Source organism: Bos indicus, chromosome 5 (genome assembly GCF_029378745.1).
Source record: "Bos indicus isolate NIAB-ARS_2022 breed Sahiwal x Tharparkar chromosome 5, NIAB-ARS_B.indTharparkar_mat_pri_1.0, whole genome shotgun sequence".
Taxonomy (NCBI): domain Eukaryota; kingdom Metazoa; phylum Chordata; class Mammalia; order Artiodactyla; family Bovidae; genus Bos; species Bos indicus.
This window is the reverse complement of record NC_091764.1, coordinates 96,798,854-96,820,541: the sequence shown is the minus strand read 5'-3', so window position 1 is coordinate 96,820,541 and position 21,688 is coordinate 96,798,854. Positions and strand designations below refer to the sequence as shown.

At 46.1% G+C, this 21,688-nt stretch overlaps 1 protein-coding gene across 3 annotated transcripts in view; it reads left to right on the top strand.

The window, feature by feature from the left end:
• The first annotated feature begins 367 nt into the window (after positions 1–367).
• FAM234B (family with sequence similarity 234 member B) overlaps positions 368–21,688 on the top strand; it is a 40,181-nt gene continuing 18,860 nt past the window's right edge. For 2 of the 3 annotated variants that reach the window (XR_011566730.1, XM_070790054.1), the window contains exons 1-5: positions 395–623; positions 11,634–12,032; positions 16,098–16,196; positions 19,757–19,945; positions 21,523–21,653. Coding sequence is in view for 2 of the 3 variants with exons in the window: in XM_070790054.1 (XP_070646155.1) it covers positions 587–623; positions 11,634–12,032; positions 16,098–16,196; positions 19,757–19,945; positions 21,523–21,653 (855 nt within the window). In the remaining variant the exon portion in view is untranslated. The other variant, XM_070790053.1, reaches the window with a different exon arrangement.

Here is a 21,688-nt window from a genome sequence, read left to right as displayed (position 1 = left end):
GTAAAGAACTGGTAACCAGAGATGAAGCTTAGAGCTCCAGGGGAAACCTCGCCTTTAACCTGAGAAACGTAGAGAAACACTTACTAGGTGCCTGCTGTGTGCTACGTGTTTTAAATAGATTATGTAATATCATCCTCACAATATGCTCCTGAAGTAGGTGCTATTATCTCCATATCCAAGCTGAAGCTTAGTCATACAAGTGACTTGCCCTGCGAGGGATGTGGGCGGAATTCAAACCCGTCTGACTCCAAAGCCCAGGCGTATTTCACAACCCTTGCCTCCTATCTATTATCTCATTCCGTGCTCACTGCAAGCAGTGGGCTGTATCAGATCCCCATTTCACGGAGGAGGAGAGTGAGGCTCAGCGCGGTGACGTGACCTGCCCAGTAAGGCATCTGTCCCGGAGGGGGCGGGGTGGAGGGGCAGGAGCGCGCACGTGGGCGCGGAGGCGGCAGCGGACGCCTCCTCCAGGCCCTGCCACGCCGCCCGGCTCCCACCTTTTCAGGTCCCGGCCCCGCGCACCTCGACTGCGAACTACACTTCCCGGCAGGACGCGAGCGCGCGCACGCGCACCGGGGCCTCCACCATGGCGACCGTGCTGTCCAGGGCGCTCAAGCTCCCCGGTAAGCTGCAACCTCGCGACCACCCCGCCCACGCCGGACTTGGGGGGGTGGGGACTCCAGGCTCCCGGGGGCGAAGCCTATCGGAGTCTGGCCCCAGCCCGAGCGGAGCTGCAGGCGCGCGGAGGCGAGACGGCGCAGCCCCCCGTGGGCTGGGGTCCACGCGCCACCAGGGGGCAAAAGAGGCGCCTGGCGGGTCGGAGGTTGCCGGCGCGGGGCGAACCTGGGAAACGCTGGGGGAAGGACCCTGAAGGCGCGCCGGGATGGTGGCCTGGCGCTGCGGCGGCGGCGGATGTCAGGGCGCGCGTCGCCGCCGTCCCCAGGGGAGGGCGATGAGGTTAGCATCCTTTCCCAAGCGCCGCGAAGGACCTACGGGAGTGTCTCCAACTCTCCGTCTTGGGCTGGACTGGGGGTTGGGGGCAAGAGGGCGGCAGGATGGCGAATGACGCCTTTGGAGCAGCCTCTCCATTTAATGACAACATTGATGCTGCGGTGAGGTAGGTGGAACAGGTATTTCCCCTTCTAAAAAATTAATTATCTGTCAAATTGACTTGTCCAGGGTCGCACAAACAGCATAGGAAAAGCCTGGACTTGAACATGGGGGGTCTTCTGACTTTAGATTCTGGGCCTTGGGTTCCACTTGTTCAGCCTCAGGCTCTCAAGCCTGAGCATTTATGAGGATAATTTATTTGCACCGGTAAGTTGCAGATAATGGATGGAATATTCTTTTAAGGAGGCACTAGTGGTGAAGTCAGAGCTAATTCAGTACTTGGGGGCAACAGCTCCAAGGTTTTGGTTTTCCTTTTAAACCTCCAGAATGGAACTGTCCTGCTAGAAACTTGCTATTTTAATAAAAGTATATTTATTCTGCTCAAATACATTTTAGATTTTAAGGCTTTAGAAAAATTTATGCTTTTATCTAAATATGTTTGTTGTTATTTTGATGTGGACCATTTTTAAAGTCTTTATTGAATTTGTTACAGTATTGCTTCTGTTTTATGTTTTGGTTTTTTTTTTTTTCTTTCGGCTGTGAGGCATGGGGGATCTTAGCTCCCCGACCAGGGATCAAACCTACACCCCCTGCGTTGGAAGGCAAAGTCTTAACCACTGGACTATCAAGGAAGTCCCACCTAAATACATTTTAAACATTAAACTATAAACTGTTTGTTTGCTGGTAAGTTGTTAGTGAGAAACGCAGCTGCTTGCCCAGCATGGGTAGAAAGGGCTGGTTGGGTGTCTGGCGGATACCCAGTGGAGGGTCCCTGTTCTCAAGGAGTTTCCAGTCTGCTATACTGTGCCACAGCTGACACTGGGTTGGTTGTGAATTTGATATGAATTTGCATTTCTGTCCCCAGATTTCATGACTTCAGACACTTTTTCTTTGCACATGGTCTCATTATAACTTTGGAAGGAACGTTGATCTCTCTGTTGGAGTGTGTATGTAACACTGGAATAGAATGGGGATAACCCTTAACCTGCAGGATTTATTTTGAAGAGAGTAGCCGTGTATATCCTTAGTGTAGGGTAGTGTCCTCCCATGGGCTTCTCAGGTGATGCAGTGATAAAGACTCCACTCAGGAGACTCGGCTTCGATCCCTGTGTTGGGAAGATCCCCTGGAGGAGGAAATGAGAACCCACTCCAGTATTCTTGCCTGGAGAATCCCATGGACAGAGGCACCTGGCAGGCTGTAGTCCATGGGGTCACAAAGAGTCAGACATGGCTGAGCACGCCTACATAGCATAGCATAGATATCCTCCTAAGGGGTAATGGGATGTCAGACATATTTAGCTTTGTTTCTCCTTTTCTTTTAGATTCTTTTCCCCCCTCGCGCCCCCTCTGAAGTGAAGTGAAGTGAAAGTTGCTCAGTAGTGTCCAACTCTTTTCGACCCCATGGACTGTACAGTCCATGGAATTCTCCAGGCCAGAATACTGGAGTGGGTAGCCTTTCCTTCCTCTAGGGGATCTTCCCAACACAGGGATCGAACCCAGGTCTCCTGTATTGCAGGCAGATTCTCTACCAGCTGAGCCACAAGGGAAGCCCCTCGCCCCCTCTCATATAGCTAATTGTCATTCTCAAAGGCTGGAAATGCAAAACAAAAAATCTTGCTTTTGAAACTCTTGAGCTGTTTTGCATGCTGAGGCTTCATCGTTGCTCCTGGAGTATTCAGATGCAGTAAGTGTGTCAGCTGACCAGGTGGGGGAAGCACAGTCTGGTCCTGGACCTGTGTGTGTGGACGGCAGTAGGGCCCTGAGCACTCAGGTACTCTCGACACTTTGAGGTCCAGGCTGTTGTTGTTCAGTCGCTAAGTCGTGTCCAGCTCTTTGTGACCCATGGACTGCAGCACGCCAGGCTTCCCTGTCCATCCCAACTCCCGGAACTTACCCAAACTCATGTTCATTGAGTTGGTGATGGGTCCAACTGTCTCATCCTCTGTCGTTGCCTTTCTCCTCCTGCCTTCAATCTTTCTCAGCATCAGGGTCTTTTCCAATGAGTCAGTTCTTCGATCAGGCGGCCATAGTACTGGATCAGCATCAGTCTTTCCAATGAATATTCAGGATTGATTTCCTTTAGGATTGACTGGTTTGATCTGTTGGCTGTCCAAGGGACTCTCAAGAGTCTTCTCAAACACCACAGTTCAAAAGCATCAATTCTGCGGTGCTCAGCCCTCTTTATGGCTCAACTCTCACATCCATACATGACTACTGGAAAAACCATACCTTTGACCACACAGATGTTTGTCGGCAAAGTGGTGTCTCAACTTTTTAACACGCTGTCATAGTTTTTCTTCCAAGGAGCAAGTGTCTTTTAATTCCATGGCTACAGTCACTGTCCACAGTGATTTTGGAGCCCCAAATGAAATCTAACACCATTTCCGCTTTTTCCACATCTGTTTACCATGAAGTGATGGGACCAGATACCATGATGTTCCTTTTTCGAATGTTGAGTCTAGGCCCAGGTACAAAGGCTGTATGTTTTTTTAGGTGATGTGGGTCTTAGGGGGTTTTTTCTCATGCTTTTGCTTTTCTCCCCCTTACCCTTTCTCCCTTCTACCACAAATACAACTGTTAGCTTTTATATTAGATGGAAGTTGCTTTCTGAAAGCCCTTTTTGGGTACTCTATAGTTGGGTCTGTGAAGCTGTTATCCTGTTTTGGCTACTGTATCATGTTACTTTAGTTAACATCCTCACTGTTTTTTTCTTTTTTTACATTGAGTATCATTGATGTATAATCAATGTATAATATCATTGATGTATTAGTTTCAGGTATACGAATAATTTGATATTTGTAGATATTGCAAAATCACCACAATGACATCCTTACTATTTTTACGTGTAAGGAGGCAGAACAGAATGGTGGTGAAGAGCATGAGACCGACTTGGATTAATCCACTCTTTATCAGATTCTCTTTAACCTTTAGTTTCTTCATATGTACTAATAATATTATTATGGAACCTTTCACTGTTAGCCATACAGTAGGGTTATTTGGGATAGTAAAAGAGATGGATGTGCTTAAGAAGTTTGTTGACCTTTGATATATGTTAATTATTCAGTAAGTGTCAGGCATTATTATCTTCATCATTAGCACCATGATCCGGAGAAGGCAATGGCACCCCACTCCGGTACTTTTGCCTGGAAAATCGCATGGACGGAGGAGCCTGGTGGGCTGCAGTGCATGGGGTTGCCAAGAGTCAGACCTGACTGAGCGACTTCACTTTCACTTTTTACTTTCATGCATTGGAGAAGGAAATGGCAACCCACTCCAGTGTTCTTGCCTGGAGAATCCCAGGGACAGGGGAGCCTGGTGGGCTGCCGTCTATGGGGTCGCACAAGGTTGGACACGACTGAAGCGACTTAGCAGCAGCAGCAGCAGTATGATCTTTACAAATGTGGTAACTGGAGGGAGGCTTGATGTAATGTGCTCATGGCCAGTGTCCATCAACCTGGTGAAGAAAGAGCAGTCCCTGGGATGTTTTCAGTTGCATATCCTTTCATCAAGCTCAAGATGGAAAGACGTTTGGCCGACATGCATAGAATGCAGTTAATTAGTAACAGAAGGACAATGTGAGATTCATAAAGCAGCTGGTGGGGCATCTTATCTCTTAAGAATATATATTTTTAGTCCATTTAAAAGTTTAAAGGTCAAACACTGAAGGGAATAGAAGAGCATAATGTTATTGTAATGGTTTGCTTTATTATGTGTAACATGGAATGATTCTGTGCCCTTGGATAAACTAATTCATGATGGAAGTGATTTACCTTTAGCTACAGTAGAGTGTAGGCGAAAGTCTGTGTAAAGTATAGTGCATGTCACAGAGTAGGACACACTATAGTATGTTTTCCTGAAAACACTTGGGGCTGGTACAGTTGCATCTCTTTCCTATTGATATTTTCCTCTGTCTCGTTTTTGGATTGCTATTTGCCCAGCATCCTCTGTCTTTCTAAAAGTGACAGTCGTGGGAAGCTTATTTACACTGATGTATTCTGAAATTCGGAGAAGGCAATGGCACCCCACTCCAGTACTCTTGCCTGGAAAACCCCATGGACGGCGGAGCCTGGTGGGCTGCAGTCCATGGGGTCGCTAAGAGTCAGACACGACTGAGCGACTTCACTTTCACTTTTCACTTTCATGCATTGGAGAAGGAAATGGCAACCCACTCCAGTGTTCTTGCCTGGAGAATCCCAGGGACAGGGGAGCCTGGTGGGCTTCCCATCTATGGGGTCGCACGAGTTGGACACGACTGAAGTGACTTAGCAGCAGCAGCAGCAGCATTCTGAAATTGGGCTTCCCAGGTGAGACTAGTGGTAAAGAATCCACCTGGCAATGCAGGAGATGTAAGAGACACAGGTTTTATTCCTGGGTCAGGAAGATTCCTTGGAGAAGGAAATGGCAACCCACTTGGACAGAGGAGCCTGGCAGGCCACAGTCCAGGGGTTGCAAAGAGTTGGACACAACTGAGAGTCTAAGCACATTCTGAAATCAGTGTCCTCTCTTTATTTTCTGAAAACCTTTCATTGACTAAAAATGTGGGTGGTGGCTGAAATCAGCAGACAAGATGTTGGTAAAGTTCCCTGAGCTTTGAAGCATGGATTGGATGTTACTCCTCAGCCTGAGTGTAACTTTAGGCAAGTGATGTACTATATATTTCACTCTTTTTCTGTGAATAGATAGAAAAAATATTTTACTTAGGACTTCTGTAATTGAAACTTGCTGTAATTAAGTGGAAGGTTGTTTTTGCACGTTCTGGAAAAATACATATTAATAGTAAAAAAGTCAATATTTATTTTCCTCTGTAATTTAGCCAAGCACTGGTTGTAATCTGTGATCCCTTAAAGAAAGCGTGTGTGATCTTTTGTGCTTGCCTCTGTACTTCAGAAATATCATGTCTGGGTCAGTTCTTGGATTTTGCGGTCTCATTTTCTTTCTTTGAGGATTTTTCCATATTGCCACACTGTCATTTAGTAATGTGTTTTGCTGTGGAGAAGTCAGCCTGATTTTTGTTCCCACCATTCGTGACTTGCTTTTTTTCTCTTGGACTGACTGGCTGCTCATAGGATTCTGTCTTTGTCCTTGACGTTCTTTGCCTTTACTAGGATATATTTCAGTATTGATTGCTCTGTATCAGTTTTTCTTGAGACTCAGTGGACACCTTATTCTGCAGTTTCAGGTCTTGCTCTCCTGTAGGAACCTTTTTCGTATGGGCTTCCTTGCTGGCTCAAATTATAAAGAATCCACCTGCAATGCAGGAGACCTGGGTTCGATCCCTGGGTTGGGAGGATCTCCTGGAGAAGGGCACAGCAACCCACTCTACTATTCTTGCCTGGAGAATCCCATGGACAGAGGAAGCTGGTGGGCTACAGTCCATGGGATCCCAGAGAGTTGGACATGACTGAGCAACTAACCCTTAACTGCAGGAGCTTTATTCGTATGTCTTTTAAATAATTTTTGGTTCCATTCTCTTTTCTATTTTCTTCTTCAGTTACGTGATTGGATCACTTTTATCCTCTGTATCTGTCCTTTTCTTTCTAGTCCTTTTAAATACCTTGCTGTTTTTCTTATGAAGTGCCGAGATAGTACAGCCTTCAAGCCACACTGCCTGGGACTGAATCCTTGTACTATTGCTTATTTGCTGTTTAACTATGGGCCTTAAACTTCCAAACCTCAGTTTCCTCGTCTTTAAAATGGAGATAAAATTGTGTCTGCCTCAAAGAGTTGCTATGATAATTTACTGAGCTAAGGCAGTTAAAAGGCTTGAAAGAGAGTATAGTAAGTGCTCAAAACTTTGAGCCCTTGTTATTTCTGTTTCATCTTGCTTGATTTTCACAGTCTAACCTTTACATCTCTGATGCTCTTTTCAGCCTTTCAGCTCTTTTTGCCAATCCCAATAAGGATATCCTTTGTAAGATTGTTTTATTCTTTCCTTCCATCATTTTCTTGAGTCCTCCTTGTTTACTTTACATCTTCTCTGTTGAATCATCATTTCTTCTTAGAAATGTTCTGTTTTTCCATGAGCCCTTATTTCAGAGAAGGCAATTGCTTCAATTTCTTGGATTCTAGGGGGAAGTATCTGTTCACTATTTCTTCCATTTCGTGGTATCACTTGTCCAGCATTTGTTCTGTAGCTGGGTTTTTGTTTGCTGGGTTTTGTTGTAATTTCTTTCTTGAGTGTTTGTAGAACTTTGCAGTAGCTTATGGACTGAGTACTAATGATGGCTGTGTTCTGATTTCTATTCGTATTTGGATGGGCGGCTGTTTTACAGCCAGCTATTGGCTGACTGGTGGGCAGAGGCCGAATGAATTTGGGCAGCTGAGGCTGGAACCTAAGCTAGGCTGTCAACTCAAATCCCTTTCCCACCAGCGCTCTTCCTTTGTGGATGTTGCTTTCGTCACAGGCTGGCATCTGTCGCAGGGCCTCAGAATGCTGGTTTAGCATTTACTTCTTTGTTTCTTATTGTGCGTGCATGATCAGTCATGTCCGATTCTGCGACCCCATGGATGTAGCCCACCAGCCTCCTCTGTCCATGGGTTTTTCAGGCAAGAATAGTGGAGTGGGTTGCCATTCTCTCCTCCAGGAGATCTTCCTGACTCTCCTGTGTCTCCTGCATTGCAGGCCGATTCTTTACACTGTAAGCCCTTGGGGAAGTCCCTTGTTACTTGTGCCAGTTGTCAGTTTATTGACCCTGAGCTCCACGTTCGCTTTTGTTGTCTGATCTGTAAACGTGGATCTGGACCCTTTAAATTCCAATTCTTCTTCTGGGCTACAGTCTCCCCATTCCAGGATACCTTTTGGATTTCTCTTCCCAGGTTTATATTTACTTTCCTTTCACTGTTTAATCAGTCTCTGCATGAAACTGTCCTGTTTGAATTAGTGGCTGGTTTCTGTCTCCTGATTGGACCCACACTGTCCAAAAAAATCCGCCCCTTGAGAACTGCCAATGTTACCTTTTCTAACCTGCTGCACTGCCAGCCTGCTTCTTGTAAAGAGAAAAGCTCGTTCTCTTTCTTCTTCAGTCTTATCTTGGCTGTTCACACTGTGGTGTTGAATGAGGCTCATTGATGCTTCTGGGACCCCCACGCTTTGTCTTTCTGAGCAAAAGATTATTTGGTTTGGCTTTATATCTGGGGAACGAGGGAGGCAGCACAACTGATTGGTTAGAGCCGTGGATTCTAATCAAATTGCCTGATGTTGAATCCTGGCTTTTCTTGTTAATTCTGTGATCTCAGGCAACTGACCTCTTTATATTTTAATCTTCTTGTTGATAAAGTGGGGATAATAATGGCACCTACCTCCTGGGGTGGTTGTGAGGATTAAATGCGTTAACCCCTGTAAGCGCATGGACCAGTGCCTGGCATAGTAGCTCTTAGTACATTTCCACTGGTCCTCCATGTCATCACTATTATTAATTGCGTGAACTCGGCTCCTTGCTGGAGACCTGAGATGTATGTCCCTATTCTTAATATACTTCCTCAGTTGGATGCAAGTTTCACTGCCTTTGGCAACGACTTTTCATAAATTACAGTTTGGGGATGTGGCTGTTTCCTTTTTTATTCTTTTTCTATTTTTGTTTCTTTTTCTTCCCCTCTGGTTTTAGGGAGAGACTGACAGAAAGGTCATCCTTTGCCATCGTTAACTAGCAGCACATAATCTTTTTAGAGGGACCAGTTCGACAGAGGCTTTGATTTTCAAACAATGCTTGTAATTTATAGATTTATTAAAGAATTTGTACAAGTCTCTGCAGCATTTGCAGTCAAGTTCTCTTCTTCCCTGTGATAGTATATCATAAAATGAAAATGGATTTCCTTTAAACTGTTTTTTTCACTAGTATTACAGTCATAATTTCACTTTGGCAGAGATGCTGTTTTAGGCCGTATTTGTTGCATGCTGGAAACTGACTAGGAAAATGGAATTCAGTTAGTGTTCATGCTGCATTTTTCACTTGATGCTAAAAATCATGTAATTGTAGGATGGCTTGAGCATATGTAGAAAGTGCTTTGGAGTTTTAGTTGAATCAGTTGTTGAATCAGTTTTAGCTGAATCAGTGATGGGATGACCAAGAAAGCTGGCCTGATCCTAGGTGGTGGTGGTTGCTGTTCAGTTGCTAAGTTGTAACTCTTTGTGACCCCATGGACTACAGTATGTGAGCCTTCCCTGTTTTCCACTATGTCCGGAGTTTGCTCAGATTCATGTCCATTGAGTCAGTGATTCTATCTAACCATCTCATCCTCTGTCGCCCCCTTATCCTCCTGCCTTCAGTCTTTCCCAGCATCAGGGTCTTTTCCGGTGAGTCAGCTCTTTGCATCAGGTGGCCTAAGTATTGGAACTTCAGCTTCAGTGTCAGTCTTTCCAATGAATATTTAGGGTAGATTTCCTTTAGGATTGACTGGTTTGATCCTAGTTACAGGTTTTGAATTGTAGTGGCCCCTCTGCCCTCCCCTGGTCAGACTGCACCCCTGGGACCATATTCAGGTCTGGGAACTGTCCTTTGAAGAGCATGGACATGTTGTGTCCAGAGGAGAGGGACCGGGGTGTCATGGACACCTGAAATAATGCTTCTTCAAGTAATGGGTTGAAGAGGTAGAGATATTTAACCTGGGGATGAGGAGATGGGGTGAGGGCAGAGGAGAGATAGAATACCAACAGTAATAACAGAAGCTGAAATTTATTGAGCTTGACTCTCACGTCAGCACCGAGAACCATGCATGTATTATTTAATCCTCATAACAGTGGCTCATTGGTAAAGAATCTGCCTGCCAATGCAGGAGACGCAATGCAGGAGACACAGTTTCAATCCCTGGGTTGGAAAGATCCCTTGGAGAAGGAAATGGCAACCCACTCCAGTATTCTTGCTTTGGAAATTCCATGGACAGAGGAGCCTGGTGGGCTACAGTCCATAGGGTTGCAAAAGAATTGGACACGACTTAGTGACTAAACAACCATAATAAGCCTGAAATAAAGGCATAAACTCCTCCAGTTGCTGGCACTTAGAGCAGGGGGCGGCTTGGGAGGAGGAAGGTTTAACCCCCTCTACCCTCATAAATGTCCGCCTCCTGCCACCCCAGCAAAGACACGGTCTAAATAAAACTGGGGTGCTTATTGTGTAAACTAGTGTCAAGACAAGTCCTCCATCTCCACATGCCTGCTAGATTCCACCACTCCCAGCCTGCAGGATCAGAATAGCAATTTTCAGGTAACCACTGTTTACTGAAACATGCACTGAAAGGGTGTTAGACTCTCAGGAAGATTCTCAAAACTTTTTTGGTAAGATGTCTCCAGGTGACTTTCAGCATTTGACTTTCTTCGTGGTTTCTGTAGAAACAATTTTGTGCTAAGTCGCTTCAGTTGTGTCTGACTCTTTGGGACCCTATGAACTGTAGCCCACCAGGCTCCTCTGTCCACGGACAGAGGCAAGAATACTGGAGTGGGTTGCCATTTCCTCCTAGAGGGTATCTTCCCGACTCAGGGATTGAACCCGAGTCTCTTATGTCTCCTGCATTGGCAGGAGGGTTCTTTAACACTAGCGCCACCTGCGAAGCCCAGAAACTACTGGGAAGTCACACATATTGGCCTGTGAGGAGCGGTGTGCAGAGAACAATGGTTCTAAAAGTTTAGAGGAGTCATGGGACAGATTGGAACATTACCACTCTATGAAAATCAAAGGAAATATACACATTAGGTGTATGCAAGATCCATGGAAGAGCCATGGTCGTTTCGTTACTGAGAATCACACAAACTAACAGAACTTTTAAAAAAAAACTAGTATTTGAAGTTAGCTATTTTCTATTTCTTTTTGAATGTTCTTAAATTCATGAAAGTGATAACTTTAGAACAGCAGTGCCCAACCTTTTTGGCACCAGGGACTGGTCTGGTGGAATACTAGATCCCTCTCATGGGCTGTTTACAGTAGGGTTCACACTCTTATAAGAATCTAATGCCGCCACTGATTTGACAGAAGGCAGAGCTCAGACAGTGATTTGAGTGACGGAGTGTGTATGTGCGCGTGTGCACGAGCGCCCAGTCACGTCTGACTCTTTGCAACCCCATGGACTGTAGCCTGCCAGGCTCCTCTGTCCATGGGATTTCCCAGGCAAGAGCACTAGAGCAGGTTGCCATTCCCTTCTCCAGGGGATCTTCGTAACCCAGGGATTCCACATCCCTTGCATTGACAGGGGGGTTCTTTACCAGCTGAGCCACAGGGGAAGCTGAGTGATGGGGAATGGCTATAAATACAGATGGAGCTTTACTTGCTCACCCACCTCTTGCCTCCTGCTGTGTGACCCAGTTCTCTGTTGGGGAGCCCTGTTCCAGAACACTGTGATTTTCTTTCTTTTTCTCCCCCATCCTTTCCCCCTTTCACTGGCATCTGTTTTTATAGATGGCTCCGCGGTCCAGGCTTATCAGCCTAGACCTGTTCTGTTCTGTGTGTTCTCCTAGGTGTTTCCAGTTTCCATGTGTTGACTGAGGGGTCTTCCTTGCAAGTCCCCCTTGACCGTCTGGGTTTCTGTCTTTTCAGGGAAGAAAAGCCCGGACCTGGGGGAGTATGACCCCCTCACACAGGCCGACAGCGATGAGAGTGAAGATGATCTGGTGCTTAACCTGCAGCAGAAGAACGGAGGGGTCAAGAACGGGAAGAGCCCACTGGGGGAGGCACCGGAGCCCGACTCGGATGCCGAGGTTGCAGGGGCTGGGAAGCCACGTCTCTCCGAGGTTACCCCCGAGGGGTACCCCTTGGAGCCCTTGGGGGCCCTGGAGCAGAAGGCAGCCTCCTCCGTCGTGTCCTGTGTGCGCACATCCGTCTTTCTGCTGATGCTGGTGGTCTCCATGGTCCTAGTGCTCGTGTGTGCTTTCCTGATCCCCTGTCCCCCCCGAGACCTGCACAGCACGTGGAGCCGCCACCTGGGTCCCCAGGGAGGTAAGCGGCTGGAGGGGGTAGGGTGGGGGGGTTTCAGTCTGTAAAACTCCTTCACGTGTCATTCTGGAAAGTGCCTGATGACACTGAAAATTTCTTTCAAGTCTTTACATGTTAACGCGTTGTCACCTACCATTTCTCTTGCTGTGTGCAGAGACGGTTTGGAAATTAAGGTTGGACATGAGACAAAAAGATGGATCGCTATGGTTCCAAAATCTTGGGAGGATGGCTGGCTGTGTTTCTACTGGGGGAAGGTCTTATTTGGACACAGAGAGGAGAAAGCCCTGGTTTGCTGGGCTCCAGATGTGCAGCTGAGGCTCGATCAGGGGAGGGCAGAGCCGGGGGAAGGAGGATTCACAAAGTAAAGCTCCCGTCCTGGCCAGGCCAGAGGCCTTGTAGGGCTCCTGTAGGGCACTTGGGCGGTCGCTGATTGTGGAAGCCCAGTCTCAATTGAATTTTCGAATACTTTTTTAAAATTTAGTTTTTTATTGAAATATAGTTGATTTGGGGGGCTTCCTTGGTGGCTCAGAGGGTAAAGAATCTGCTTGCAGTGCAGGAGACCTGGGATCAATCCCTGGGTGGGGAAGATTCCCTGGAGGAGGAAATGGCAGCCCACTCCAGTATTCTTGCCTGGAGAATCCCACGGACAGAGGAGCCTGGTGGGCTACAGTTCATGGGGTCACAAAGAGTTGGGCATGACAGAAGGAATAACAGTTTCACTTTCATAGTTGACTTACAATGTTGCATTAGTTCCTGCCCTACAGCAAAGTGACCCAGCTGTATCTATATCTATAGCTTCTTTTTCAGATTCTTTCCACTGTGGGCTGTCATAGGGTATTGAGTATAGTTCCCTGTGCTTTGCAGTAGGACACTGTTGTTTATGAAATAATTTCTTTTCCAGAAAAAGAGGGTTGCTTTCTTGTGGTAACTTTTTTTTCCTGCTCTTAATGGTTGGAATGGTGCTACCCAAGTAATTCTGGCTATTTGACTCATTTTGGAGCAGGTTTCTTTACTTTTTATTTTAATTATATTTTTTATTGAAGGAAAGAGTCTTTAAATTTTATGGTGCTCTACAGTTTTCAGAAGTTTCTCACCTGTAGTTTCTTATAATCCCATAATAACCTCTTTTAAAAAAATCTGTGTTGCTCTGCCCTTCTACTGGTAACCATTGGTTTGTTCCCTGTAGCTGTGAGTCTGCTTCTTTTTTTGTTATAGTCACTGTTTTGTTGTATTTTTCAGATTCTACATATAAGTGATCCTGAACAGTATTTGTCTTTTGTCTGCCTTATTTCATTTAGCATAATACCCTCCAGGTCCATCCATGTTGCTGCAAATAGCAAATTTCATTTTTTTTATGACTGAGTAGCATTCCATTGTATATATGTATGCATATTTGTAATCGGAGAAGGCAATGGCACCCCACTCCAGTACTCCTGCCTGGAAAATCCCATGGACGGAGGAGCCTGGTGGGCTGCAGTCCATGGGGTCGCAGAGGGTCAGACACGACTGAGCGACTTCACTTTCACTTTTCACTTTCATGCATTGGAGAAGGAAATGGCAACCCACTCCAGTGTTCTTGCCTGGAGAATCTCAGGGATGGGGGAGCCTGGTGGGCTGCCATCTATGGGGTCACACAGAGTCGGACACGACTGAAGTGACTTAGCAGTAGCAGCATGCATATTTGTATACAGGGTATATATCTTTTCTTTTTAAACTTTTTGTTGTGTATCAGGATATATAACCAATTAACGTGTTGTAATAGTTTCAGGTGAACAGCCAAGGGACTCAGCCATATCTACAGATGTATCCATTCTCTCCCACACCCTCCTCCCATCCAGGCTGCCACATAATTTGAGTAGAGTTCCATGTGCTGTATCTTTATTGAGATCCTTGTTGGTTATGCACTTTGAATATAGCAGTGTACCACATCTTAACTTTATCCATTGCTGTCGATGGACACTTAGGTGGTAAAGCAGGTTTCTTTAATACAACTTACTCTGAATCAAGTCTGGAGATCCCATCTAACTGTTAGTATTGAGTGGTCCTGTCTCTTGTAAACTGAACCAGGCGGAAGGGGCTCAGAACACACAAGCCCAACTGTGGCACTTTGGCGGATTGGCTGTTGTATGTTGAAGGTGTCTGAACAGCAACAGGTGCAAGAGGGCCACTGATCTTCGAGCCTTCCTAAAAGCAGGAGATGAAACTCCCAGGTGAAAGAAAGATGCTCTCTGTATAGCAGGAGAAAAGAACAATCTTATCACCTGAGGTTGAGGCCGAGAAAAGTCTGTGCACATAGACCTTATAATTCCCCATGTGTCCTTCACCTCCTCACCTTATCCCCTCTGTCCACCAAAGGGTTCTGCTGTCCTGAGTTTCCTGTAAGTATTCCTTTCCTTGTGTTTAAAGTTTTGCCACATAGATTTGTATCCCTAAATGATCCATCCTTTAATTTTGCTTGTTTTTGAATGTCATATAAATATAATCATGCAGTCTTCTGTGACTTGCTTTTTTGTTCAGCATATTTAAAGAAAATGTTTGAGGTTTATCTGTTATCAATGTACTGTCACTAGAATTTCTTTATTTTCACCACTAATTTTCCGTGGTGTGAATATCCTGTGATTTAGTGATCCATTCTACTGTTGGCGAGCATTTAGGTGGTTTCTATTTTTTAAAAGTAAGTAATACCAAAAAAAAAAAAAAAAAATTAATACCACTACCCTGGAGAAGGAAATGGTAACCCACTGCAGTATTCTTGCCTGGGATATCCCATGGACAGAGGAGTCTGGCGGGCTACAGTCCATGGGGTCACAAAAGAGGTCGGACACGACTTAGCAGCTAAGCAGCAGCAGCAGTACCACTAAGAAGATTCCAGAATGTGTTTCCTGATGGAGTATGTAAGGATTTCCTTTGAGCATAAACCTGGGAGTGAAATTGCTGGTTGGCAGGGTGTGTTGTATGTCTAGGCATGCGTGCGTGCTAAGTTGCTTTAGTTGTGTCAGACTCTTTCGCAGCTCTATGGACTATAGCCTGCCAGTCTTCCCTGTCCATGGGATTCTCTAGGCAAGAATACTGGAGTGAAAAAAAAAAAAAATACTGGAGTCGGTAGCCATTCCTTTTTCTAGGGGATCTTCCTGACCCAGGGATCAAACCTGTGTCTCCTGCTTTGCAGGCAGATTCTTTACCACTGAGCCACCCGGGAAGCCCACACATCTAGGAGTTTATATTAAATCATTTTCCATAGTGGTTGTACCAGTTTGCACTTCCACCAGCCACGTGTGAATTCTCTCCGAATTTGACAGTCAGCCTCTGACTCACACTGTGTGTGTGTGTGTGGAGGGGTGATGCTGCCTACCTTGTCACTGCTCGGTGGACGAGGAAGTCCAGGCCTCTGAGGACACCAGGGGTGGGGGGCTGCCCCGTGAATGCTTGGTGGAGGAAGGACTCTAGGTTTCCCTTGTGTGTGGAAGCCTGAGTGCTGCTGGGCGAGGATGAGAGTCCAGCCTCCTCACCCGACTTCTCTGACATGACCCTGGGGCGAGAGGGGCCTTGTTACTTAGAAAGGGTTTCCATTTGGCCTGTCCTGTGGGCCTGGGTGGGGCCACAGTTTTATCTGTGGTTTTTGCCTGGAGTAGAATGGTTATTGTTGAAAACTTCTTCGTCTTGCTGGGCTGCACCTTTCCTGTCCTTTGGCTGGAGACCAGCTTTTCTGGGGCCTTCCTATGTGTCCCTGTTGGCATTTCTGGGGTGCCAGTTTCTGCAGCACCCTGCCTGGGATATGTGAGGTCAAAGAAAGCCCAGGGGAACCCCCAGATTGTCCTTACTCGGGGCTTACCATCCCCAGCTGATCTGCCTTCTCTCCACCTTCCAGAATCTTCTCATGTTTGACTTACGTTTAATGCCCAGAAATTCTAGCTGTCCTTAGTGAGAGGCACAGGCAGAACTGGGTCTGTGTATCTCATCCAGGAGCTGAGATCTGCCTGGTTTTTATGGCGCATTCCCTGTCCAGCCTGGCACAGGGCGCTGGCCTGTGTCACTTGCTGAGGGCTCTGTGCCTCTTGTGTCCATCAGGTGGGGACCTGTCGCCGTTGGACCTGGCGGATGTAAATGGAGACGGCCTGCGAGATGTGCTCCTCTCCTTCGTACCAGCAGGGAACGGGAGCGCGGCCGGTAAGAGGGTGGATTTTGGAGGCCTGGGTGGGAAGAGCTGGTTGATTGGAGGGTGTGAGATAAGAGAGGCATTGGGATTGTGAGCTGATGGGTCTACAGTGAGGAGAAAGCCCTTGGCGATCCCTCGTACCCAATGAAACTGGTCATCCCTAGATATGATATGATACACAGACCCACTTCTGCCTGTGCCTCTCACTAAGGGCAGCTAGAAACCCTGGGCATTAAACATAAGCCAAGTTCACGCAGGAGCTTGTACATAATGCCTGTTGGAAGAAGTCATGGCAGGTGAGAGCTGCAGGGCACTTTCAGTGGCCTCCCTGTTCAGCGACGACCCTGAGATCCAGAGACAAGGTTTCTTGGCCACACGCCTGCCGTGAATAGCACCAGCGCTTAGGTTGCTTGAATTTTCCCTGAGTCAGTTCTACCAGGCCTCTTAGATGATAATAAACATAGGCTCTCATCCCTGGAAGAAAGCTTTTACTGGTGTTCTAACATATCCTTACGCATGTACGTCTTGCCTGGGTGTTTTCCTCTAACCCCATCTGTTTGCTCCTCTGTCTCTGCTCCCCGTCCTACTCCCTGAGGGATGAGAAGTGGACCCGTATGCATTAAGTCAGCAGGTTCCCCAGTCTGCAGGCTTCCATTAGGTTTGGCCAGTGGGGAGCACAGGCCATAAGCTGGAGGAGAGGCAGAGTAACAAGAGGGTATTTATTTCCTGGGCTTTCCCCGCTGGGTCTCCTTGATCAGAGGTCACAGTCTATCTCAAGGTGGTCCTCCTACGGACCTTCCTTTTCTGGCTTCTGAGACTCCCTTCCTCCCCTATCTCTTGGGCCCTGGGAGTGGTCACAGTTCTGAGGGACTGTATTGTCTCTTGTGATTTCTCTACACCCTGACCACATCTTTATGTCTTTATTAAACCTTCACAACTTACCCTACTTGAGTGGGCTGTTTTTTGGGGGGACCCCAGCTGATGCATGTCAACTGCAGAAACAAAAAAGTTACATTTTCAGTATAGGTACATGGGGCCTTTGGGTTTGTCCTGCCGTCTTCATTTAAGTGGATTTGAACTGCAGTCTGTAAACTGATACAGTAGCTATGGTTGGAGGCAGAGAACGCCCTCCTAGGACTTCCCAGGAGTCTGCCTACTAATGCACGAGACACAGGAGATGCCAGTTTAGGAGATGCTGGTTCGATCCCTGGGTTGGGAAGATCCCCTGGAGGAGGAAATGGCAACCCTCTTCAGTAGGAGAAAATTGCCTAGAAATTTTCTCTTGCCTGGAAAATTCCATGGCAGAGGAGCTTGGCCCCACTATAGTCCATGGGATCACAAAGAGTTGGACACAACTGAGTGACTGAGCATGTATGCACAACCTCCTAGCTACTTTTTAATCATTCATAAATAATTAAAAGTTTAGGTACATTGTAGAGAGCATTAGAAATATCTTCCCAGGGCTTGTGCAATATGTAGAAGCAATTTGGGTATAATTTTTTTTTTTTTTTATGGGAAGAACCTCTAGCCTAGAAATTGACTTATATGGTTGAACTTTAATTATATATTTTTTATGCTTATGATTGATCAGCTTTTGAAGTAAAAACTTGCCCCATTCACTTTTTGGAGATTTTTTTTATTTTTAGTCATTTGGTATTTTGCACGGTTTGCTATATATCAGGACTCAGTCAGTGGTAAGGCCATGAGTTTGGACATAAGATGGACCAGCCTGATTTGGTTATAGATTATAAAAAATAATAATAAAGTGAACACATGGTACTTTGTATGTGCTATGTACTGTTGTATATACATACTATGAATAGATTTGTCCCTCAGTGTTCCTGTAAGTCAGACTAATGTTATTATCCCTATTTGCAGATGGGGAAAACTGAGGCATAGTAAGGTGAAGGAGCTTGCCTGAAGCCCCACAGCTGGCAGTGGTAGAACTGGGATCCAAATTGTACAGCCTGGAGATTCTGGGGAGTTCATGACCTTGACCCTTATGTCAGACTGCTGTGCGTGTAACCCCAGCCAGTGGGTTCAAAGATCTGTGCCACTGGATGTGAGGAGGACTGTGTTTCTTATATGACCTGCTGTGCTCCTTACATAGAGCTGCACTGGTTCTGTTGAGCTAACAAGGAGAGTGGTCTCTGCTTCAAGGAGTCGTGGTCTGGTAGAGAAGGGCTTACCCATCACCACCCAGAAAAAGATGAGTCACAGTTGATGTGGAGTTGGTAGGGACGTGAAGAGGGAAGGACAGCCAAGTCTGTTAATGAGAGAATCTCTGGGAAGTCTGGGAGATAACATGTATTGCCACAATTTACCATGTAAATTGCTGCTTCTAGCAACAAGTTCTGAAAGAGTGAGCCAGTTTGTTACTTGCTTTTAGCTTGTTTGTTTATTTCAATTTTTTGACCACATTATGTGGCATGTGGGATCTTCGTTCCCTAACCAGGCATTGAACCCGTATCCTCTGTAGTGGAAGCTTGGAGTCTTAACCACTCCACGCCCCCAGTAAGTCCCCTTGGTTGTATATATTTAATTAACAGTTTCAAGGACTAGGTACAGTGAAGCTGTAAAACTTACATGTCCAGTCCTTATTAGCTGTTGCCAGAAATGGGGAAGTGAGTTGGGCCGTCTGCCCGTCCTGAAAGTGAATGTGAAACTGGCAAGAGAGAACACGATGCTTCTGATAGGGTTGCTGCCTAATGTAGAGGATTGTTTGTTAAAGAAGTGAGCTGCGTTTATCCTTTATCAGCTGTCCTTGGACCTCAGTACTAAGTTTGCCCAAGTATTCTTGCCTGCTGGGACCAAATCAGCTGAGTCCATGGAACTCTAGACCAGGGGACCTCCTGATATCGCTATGTGTCATCTTCTGGTTTAGTTTTAAAAAAGATTTTTTTCTGCTCTCAGCATTTGCTAGCAGTGATTACAATTCAGGCACTTTGCTCCCTTCTCTCCACATATTCTACATTGGTCTTAATTTTCGTGTTTTTTGGCCACACCATGCAGCATGTGGGATCTTAGTTGACCAACCAGGGATCGAACCTGCACCACCTGCATTGAAAGTTCGGAGTCTTAACCACTGGGGCACAAGGGAAGTCCCTCGATCAGTCTTGAATTTTTGAGCATAACCTTGCCTTCTGGGTTTTTTGTTTGTTTTGTTTCCAACCACTCCTTTTTCATGTTCTTGATTTTGCTCCTTTTATTCAGAAAGCAGTTGGCTGCTTTTTGTGCCAGGTGCTTTGCAAAGCACTGAGGATGCAAAAATGAATATGACAGGCTTTAGCCTTAAGGATACCCCTGCTTAGCAGGACCAAGGTGACAGACATGTCAATAGACATGTTGTGAGAGTGAAGGCGCGCACAGGTCCTTGGAGGAGGTCACGGCAGCTCACCTTACATGAGAGATGTGTTGCACAGATGTGACAGGTGCCCCGTTCGCAGACCTTTTCCCCAGAAATACGGGAGGGAGCTGAGCACACAGGTCCTTTAGGTTTTCTGGTCCCCTGCTCATATCTCCTTCTCATCTCCTTGGCTTCCTCCCTTTGCTGTCTCTTGTGTGCTTTTAGGTGTCTCAAGACCCCCTGCTGTCCTCGTGTGCCTTTCGGGGATGAACGGCAGCACACTGTGGTCTAGTCCCCTCCCCGAGGAAGCCCGAGATATTACCTGTTTGGATCTGACACCAGGGAACATGGCCAAAACTGTCTGCATGGTGACAGGGACACACAAGATGCTCAGTGCATTCAACGGGACATCAGGTAAAGATCGTTGGCCACGAGAGGGCCCTGGGAGCCCTCGTCTTCGATTAGAACAGTCCGGTAGGGAAGGGACCGTTCCACTCACCCATGGTGGGAGGTCTGATCTCCTGCTCTGGAAGGTGGATATTAAGGGAAATAAGAGAAAGGGTTTAAGTAGAGTATCACATCCATGGTTCAACCTGTTTGGTGATAGGATAGGGCTAAATTGAGTTATCCAAACAGAAACTGCCCCAGGGCTTTCGGTTTTGAAATAATCTCCCTACTGTGTTCTTTGTACAGAAGACAGTGGAGCTTTGTCTCTTTTGTATTTGATATATAAGGGTTCACATGTGAACTTGGGCATTAACCAGTTAAAAATAGGCCAGTGAAAAAACTTAAGGTTTGTGGAGGCGTGTTGGTTTGGCCTCTTCTCATCTTATTGGATTCAGACATATGTGACAAAAGAGATAGAAAAAAGTCAAGTATTATGAAGGCTCCTTACAGAGTCTTATACTTCTGAAAGGTTGTTGTTGAATCACGCGAATACACCGGGATTCTTGGCCCCCGGAGGAGAAGAATTCAATCCGGGGCCAGAGACGAGGCTTGATCGCTCAGAGCTTTTGTGTAATAAAGTTTTATTAAAGTATAAAGGAGATAGAGAAAGCTTCTGACATAGGCATCAGAAGGGGGCAGAAAGAGTACCTGCTTGCTAGTGTTAACAATGAAGTTATATAATCCAAAGAATATCTGGAGGTTGTAAAGACCTCATCAGACCTGCTCCCATAATGTACATTTTAAGATAACACGGTCCTCAGGCAAGATACATCCTTGTAAAGACCAGGTCTACTCCCATAATTAACATTTTAAGATAATAGAAGGTTGAATCCAAAGACTGTCCTTAGGCAGGATACATTATTGGTATATAATCCTAAGGAATGTGGAGAAAGAAAAAAAGTTTGTCTTTTCTTCCTCCTTGAGAATTCCAGACCCCGCTCTCCTTGGGGACCCCTAGACTCCCTATCAACCTGCCTAGGAAATGACTCACTTCCAACGTGCTCTTAACCTTGGACTCAAATAAAGCTGGATAAGTAGCCTCTCTCCTAGATGTAAAGATTGGAGTCTGGGAATGGGGTTCTTCTGAGTGAAAAAAAACATTTTGCATGTGAGTTAACTCCAGAACTGAAGTCATCTTTTATGGTTTCTCTACTCCTCTGAACATGTGCCAGAAGGAGTGGGTTGGGCTTCTGTTTGGCTGTCCTTGGATAGTTCCTTAGTAGTTGGAATCATCTTTAACAGATCAATTCCTCCATTCCAGACAAGGGGGCTTTTCTTTCTTGAACAAACTTCATCATGTCCATATTACCTAAAAAACCCAGGTGTTGGGTTATTATATGGGCTTGATAGCCAGATGCTTGCAGATTTCGGTTCACACTCCCTGCCTTTCTCCCCAGCAAGGTACAAACTAAAGAGAAAAATGTGTAGGAGTTTCTGTCTGTTGCTCAGCTCGTGGAGTCTCTTTTCTGGCCTGGGAGCCTAGCATCTGCCTTTTGCAGAGGCAGAAAGCGCTCATTGTGATCAGCATATTGATCCTTCCCCAGGGAAAGCCATGTGGACTTTAAACCCAAACTACTTATCCAATGGGACCCTGGCCGCCCCAGCCGTGGTACTGCCGGACGTGGATGAAGATGGTGTTAGAGACCTCGCGGTTCTGGCTATTGGGGAGTTGCAGGTATGTGCCATGCTCAGTGGTCCTTGTCTCTTACA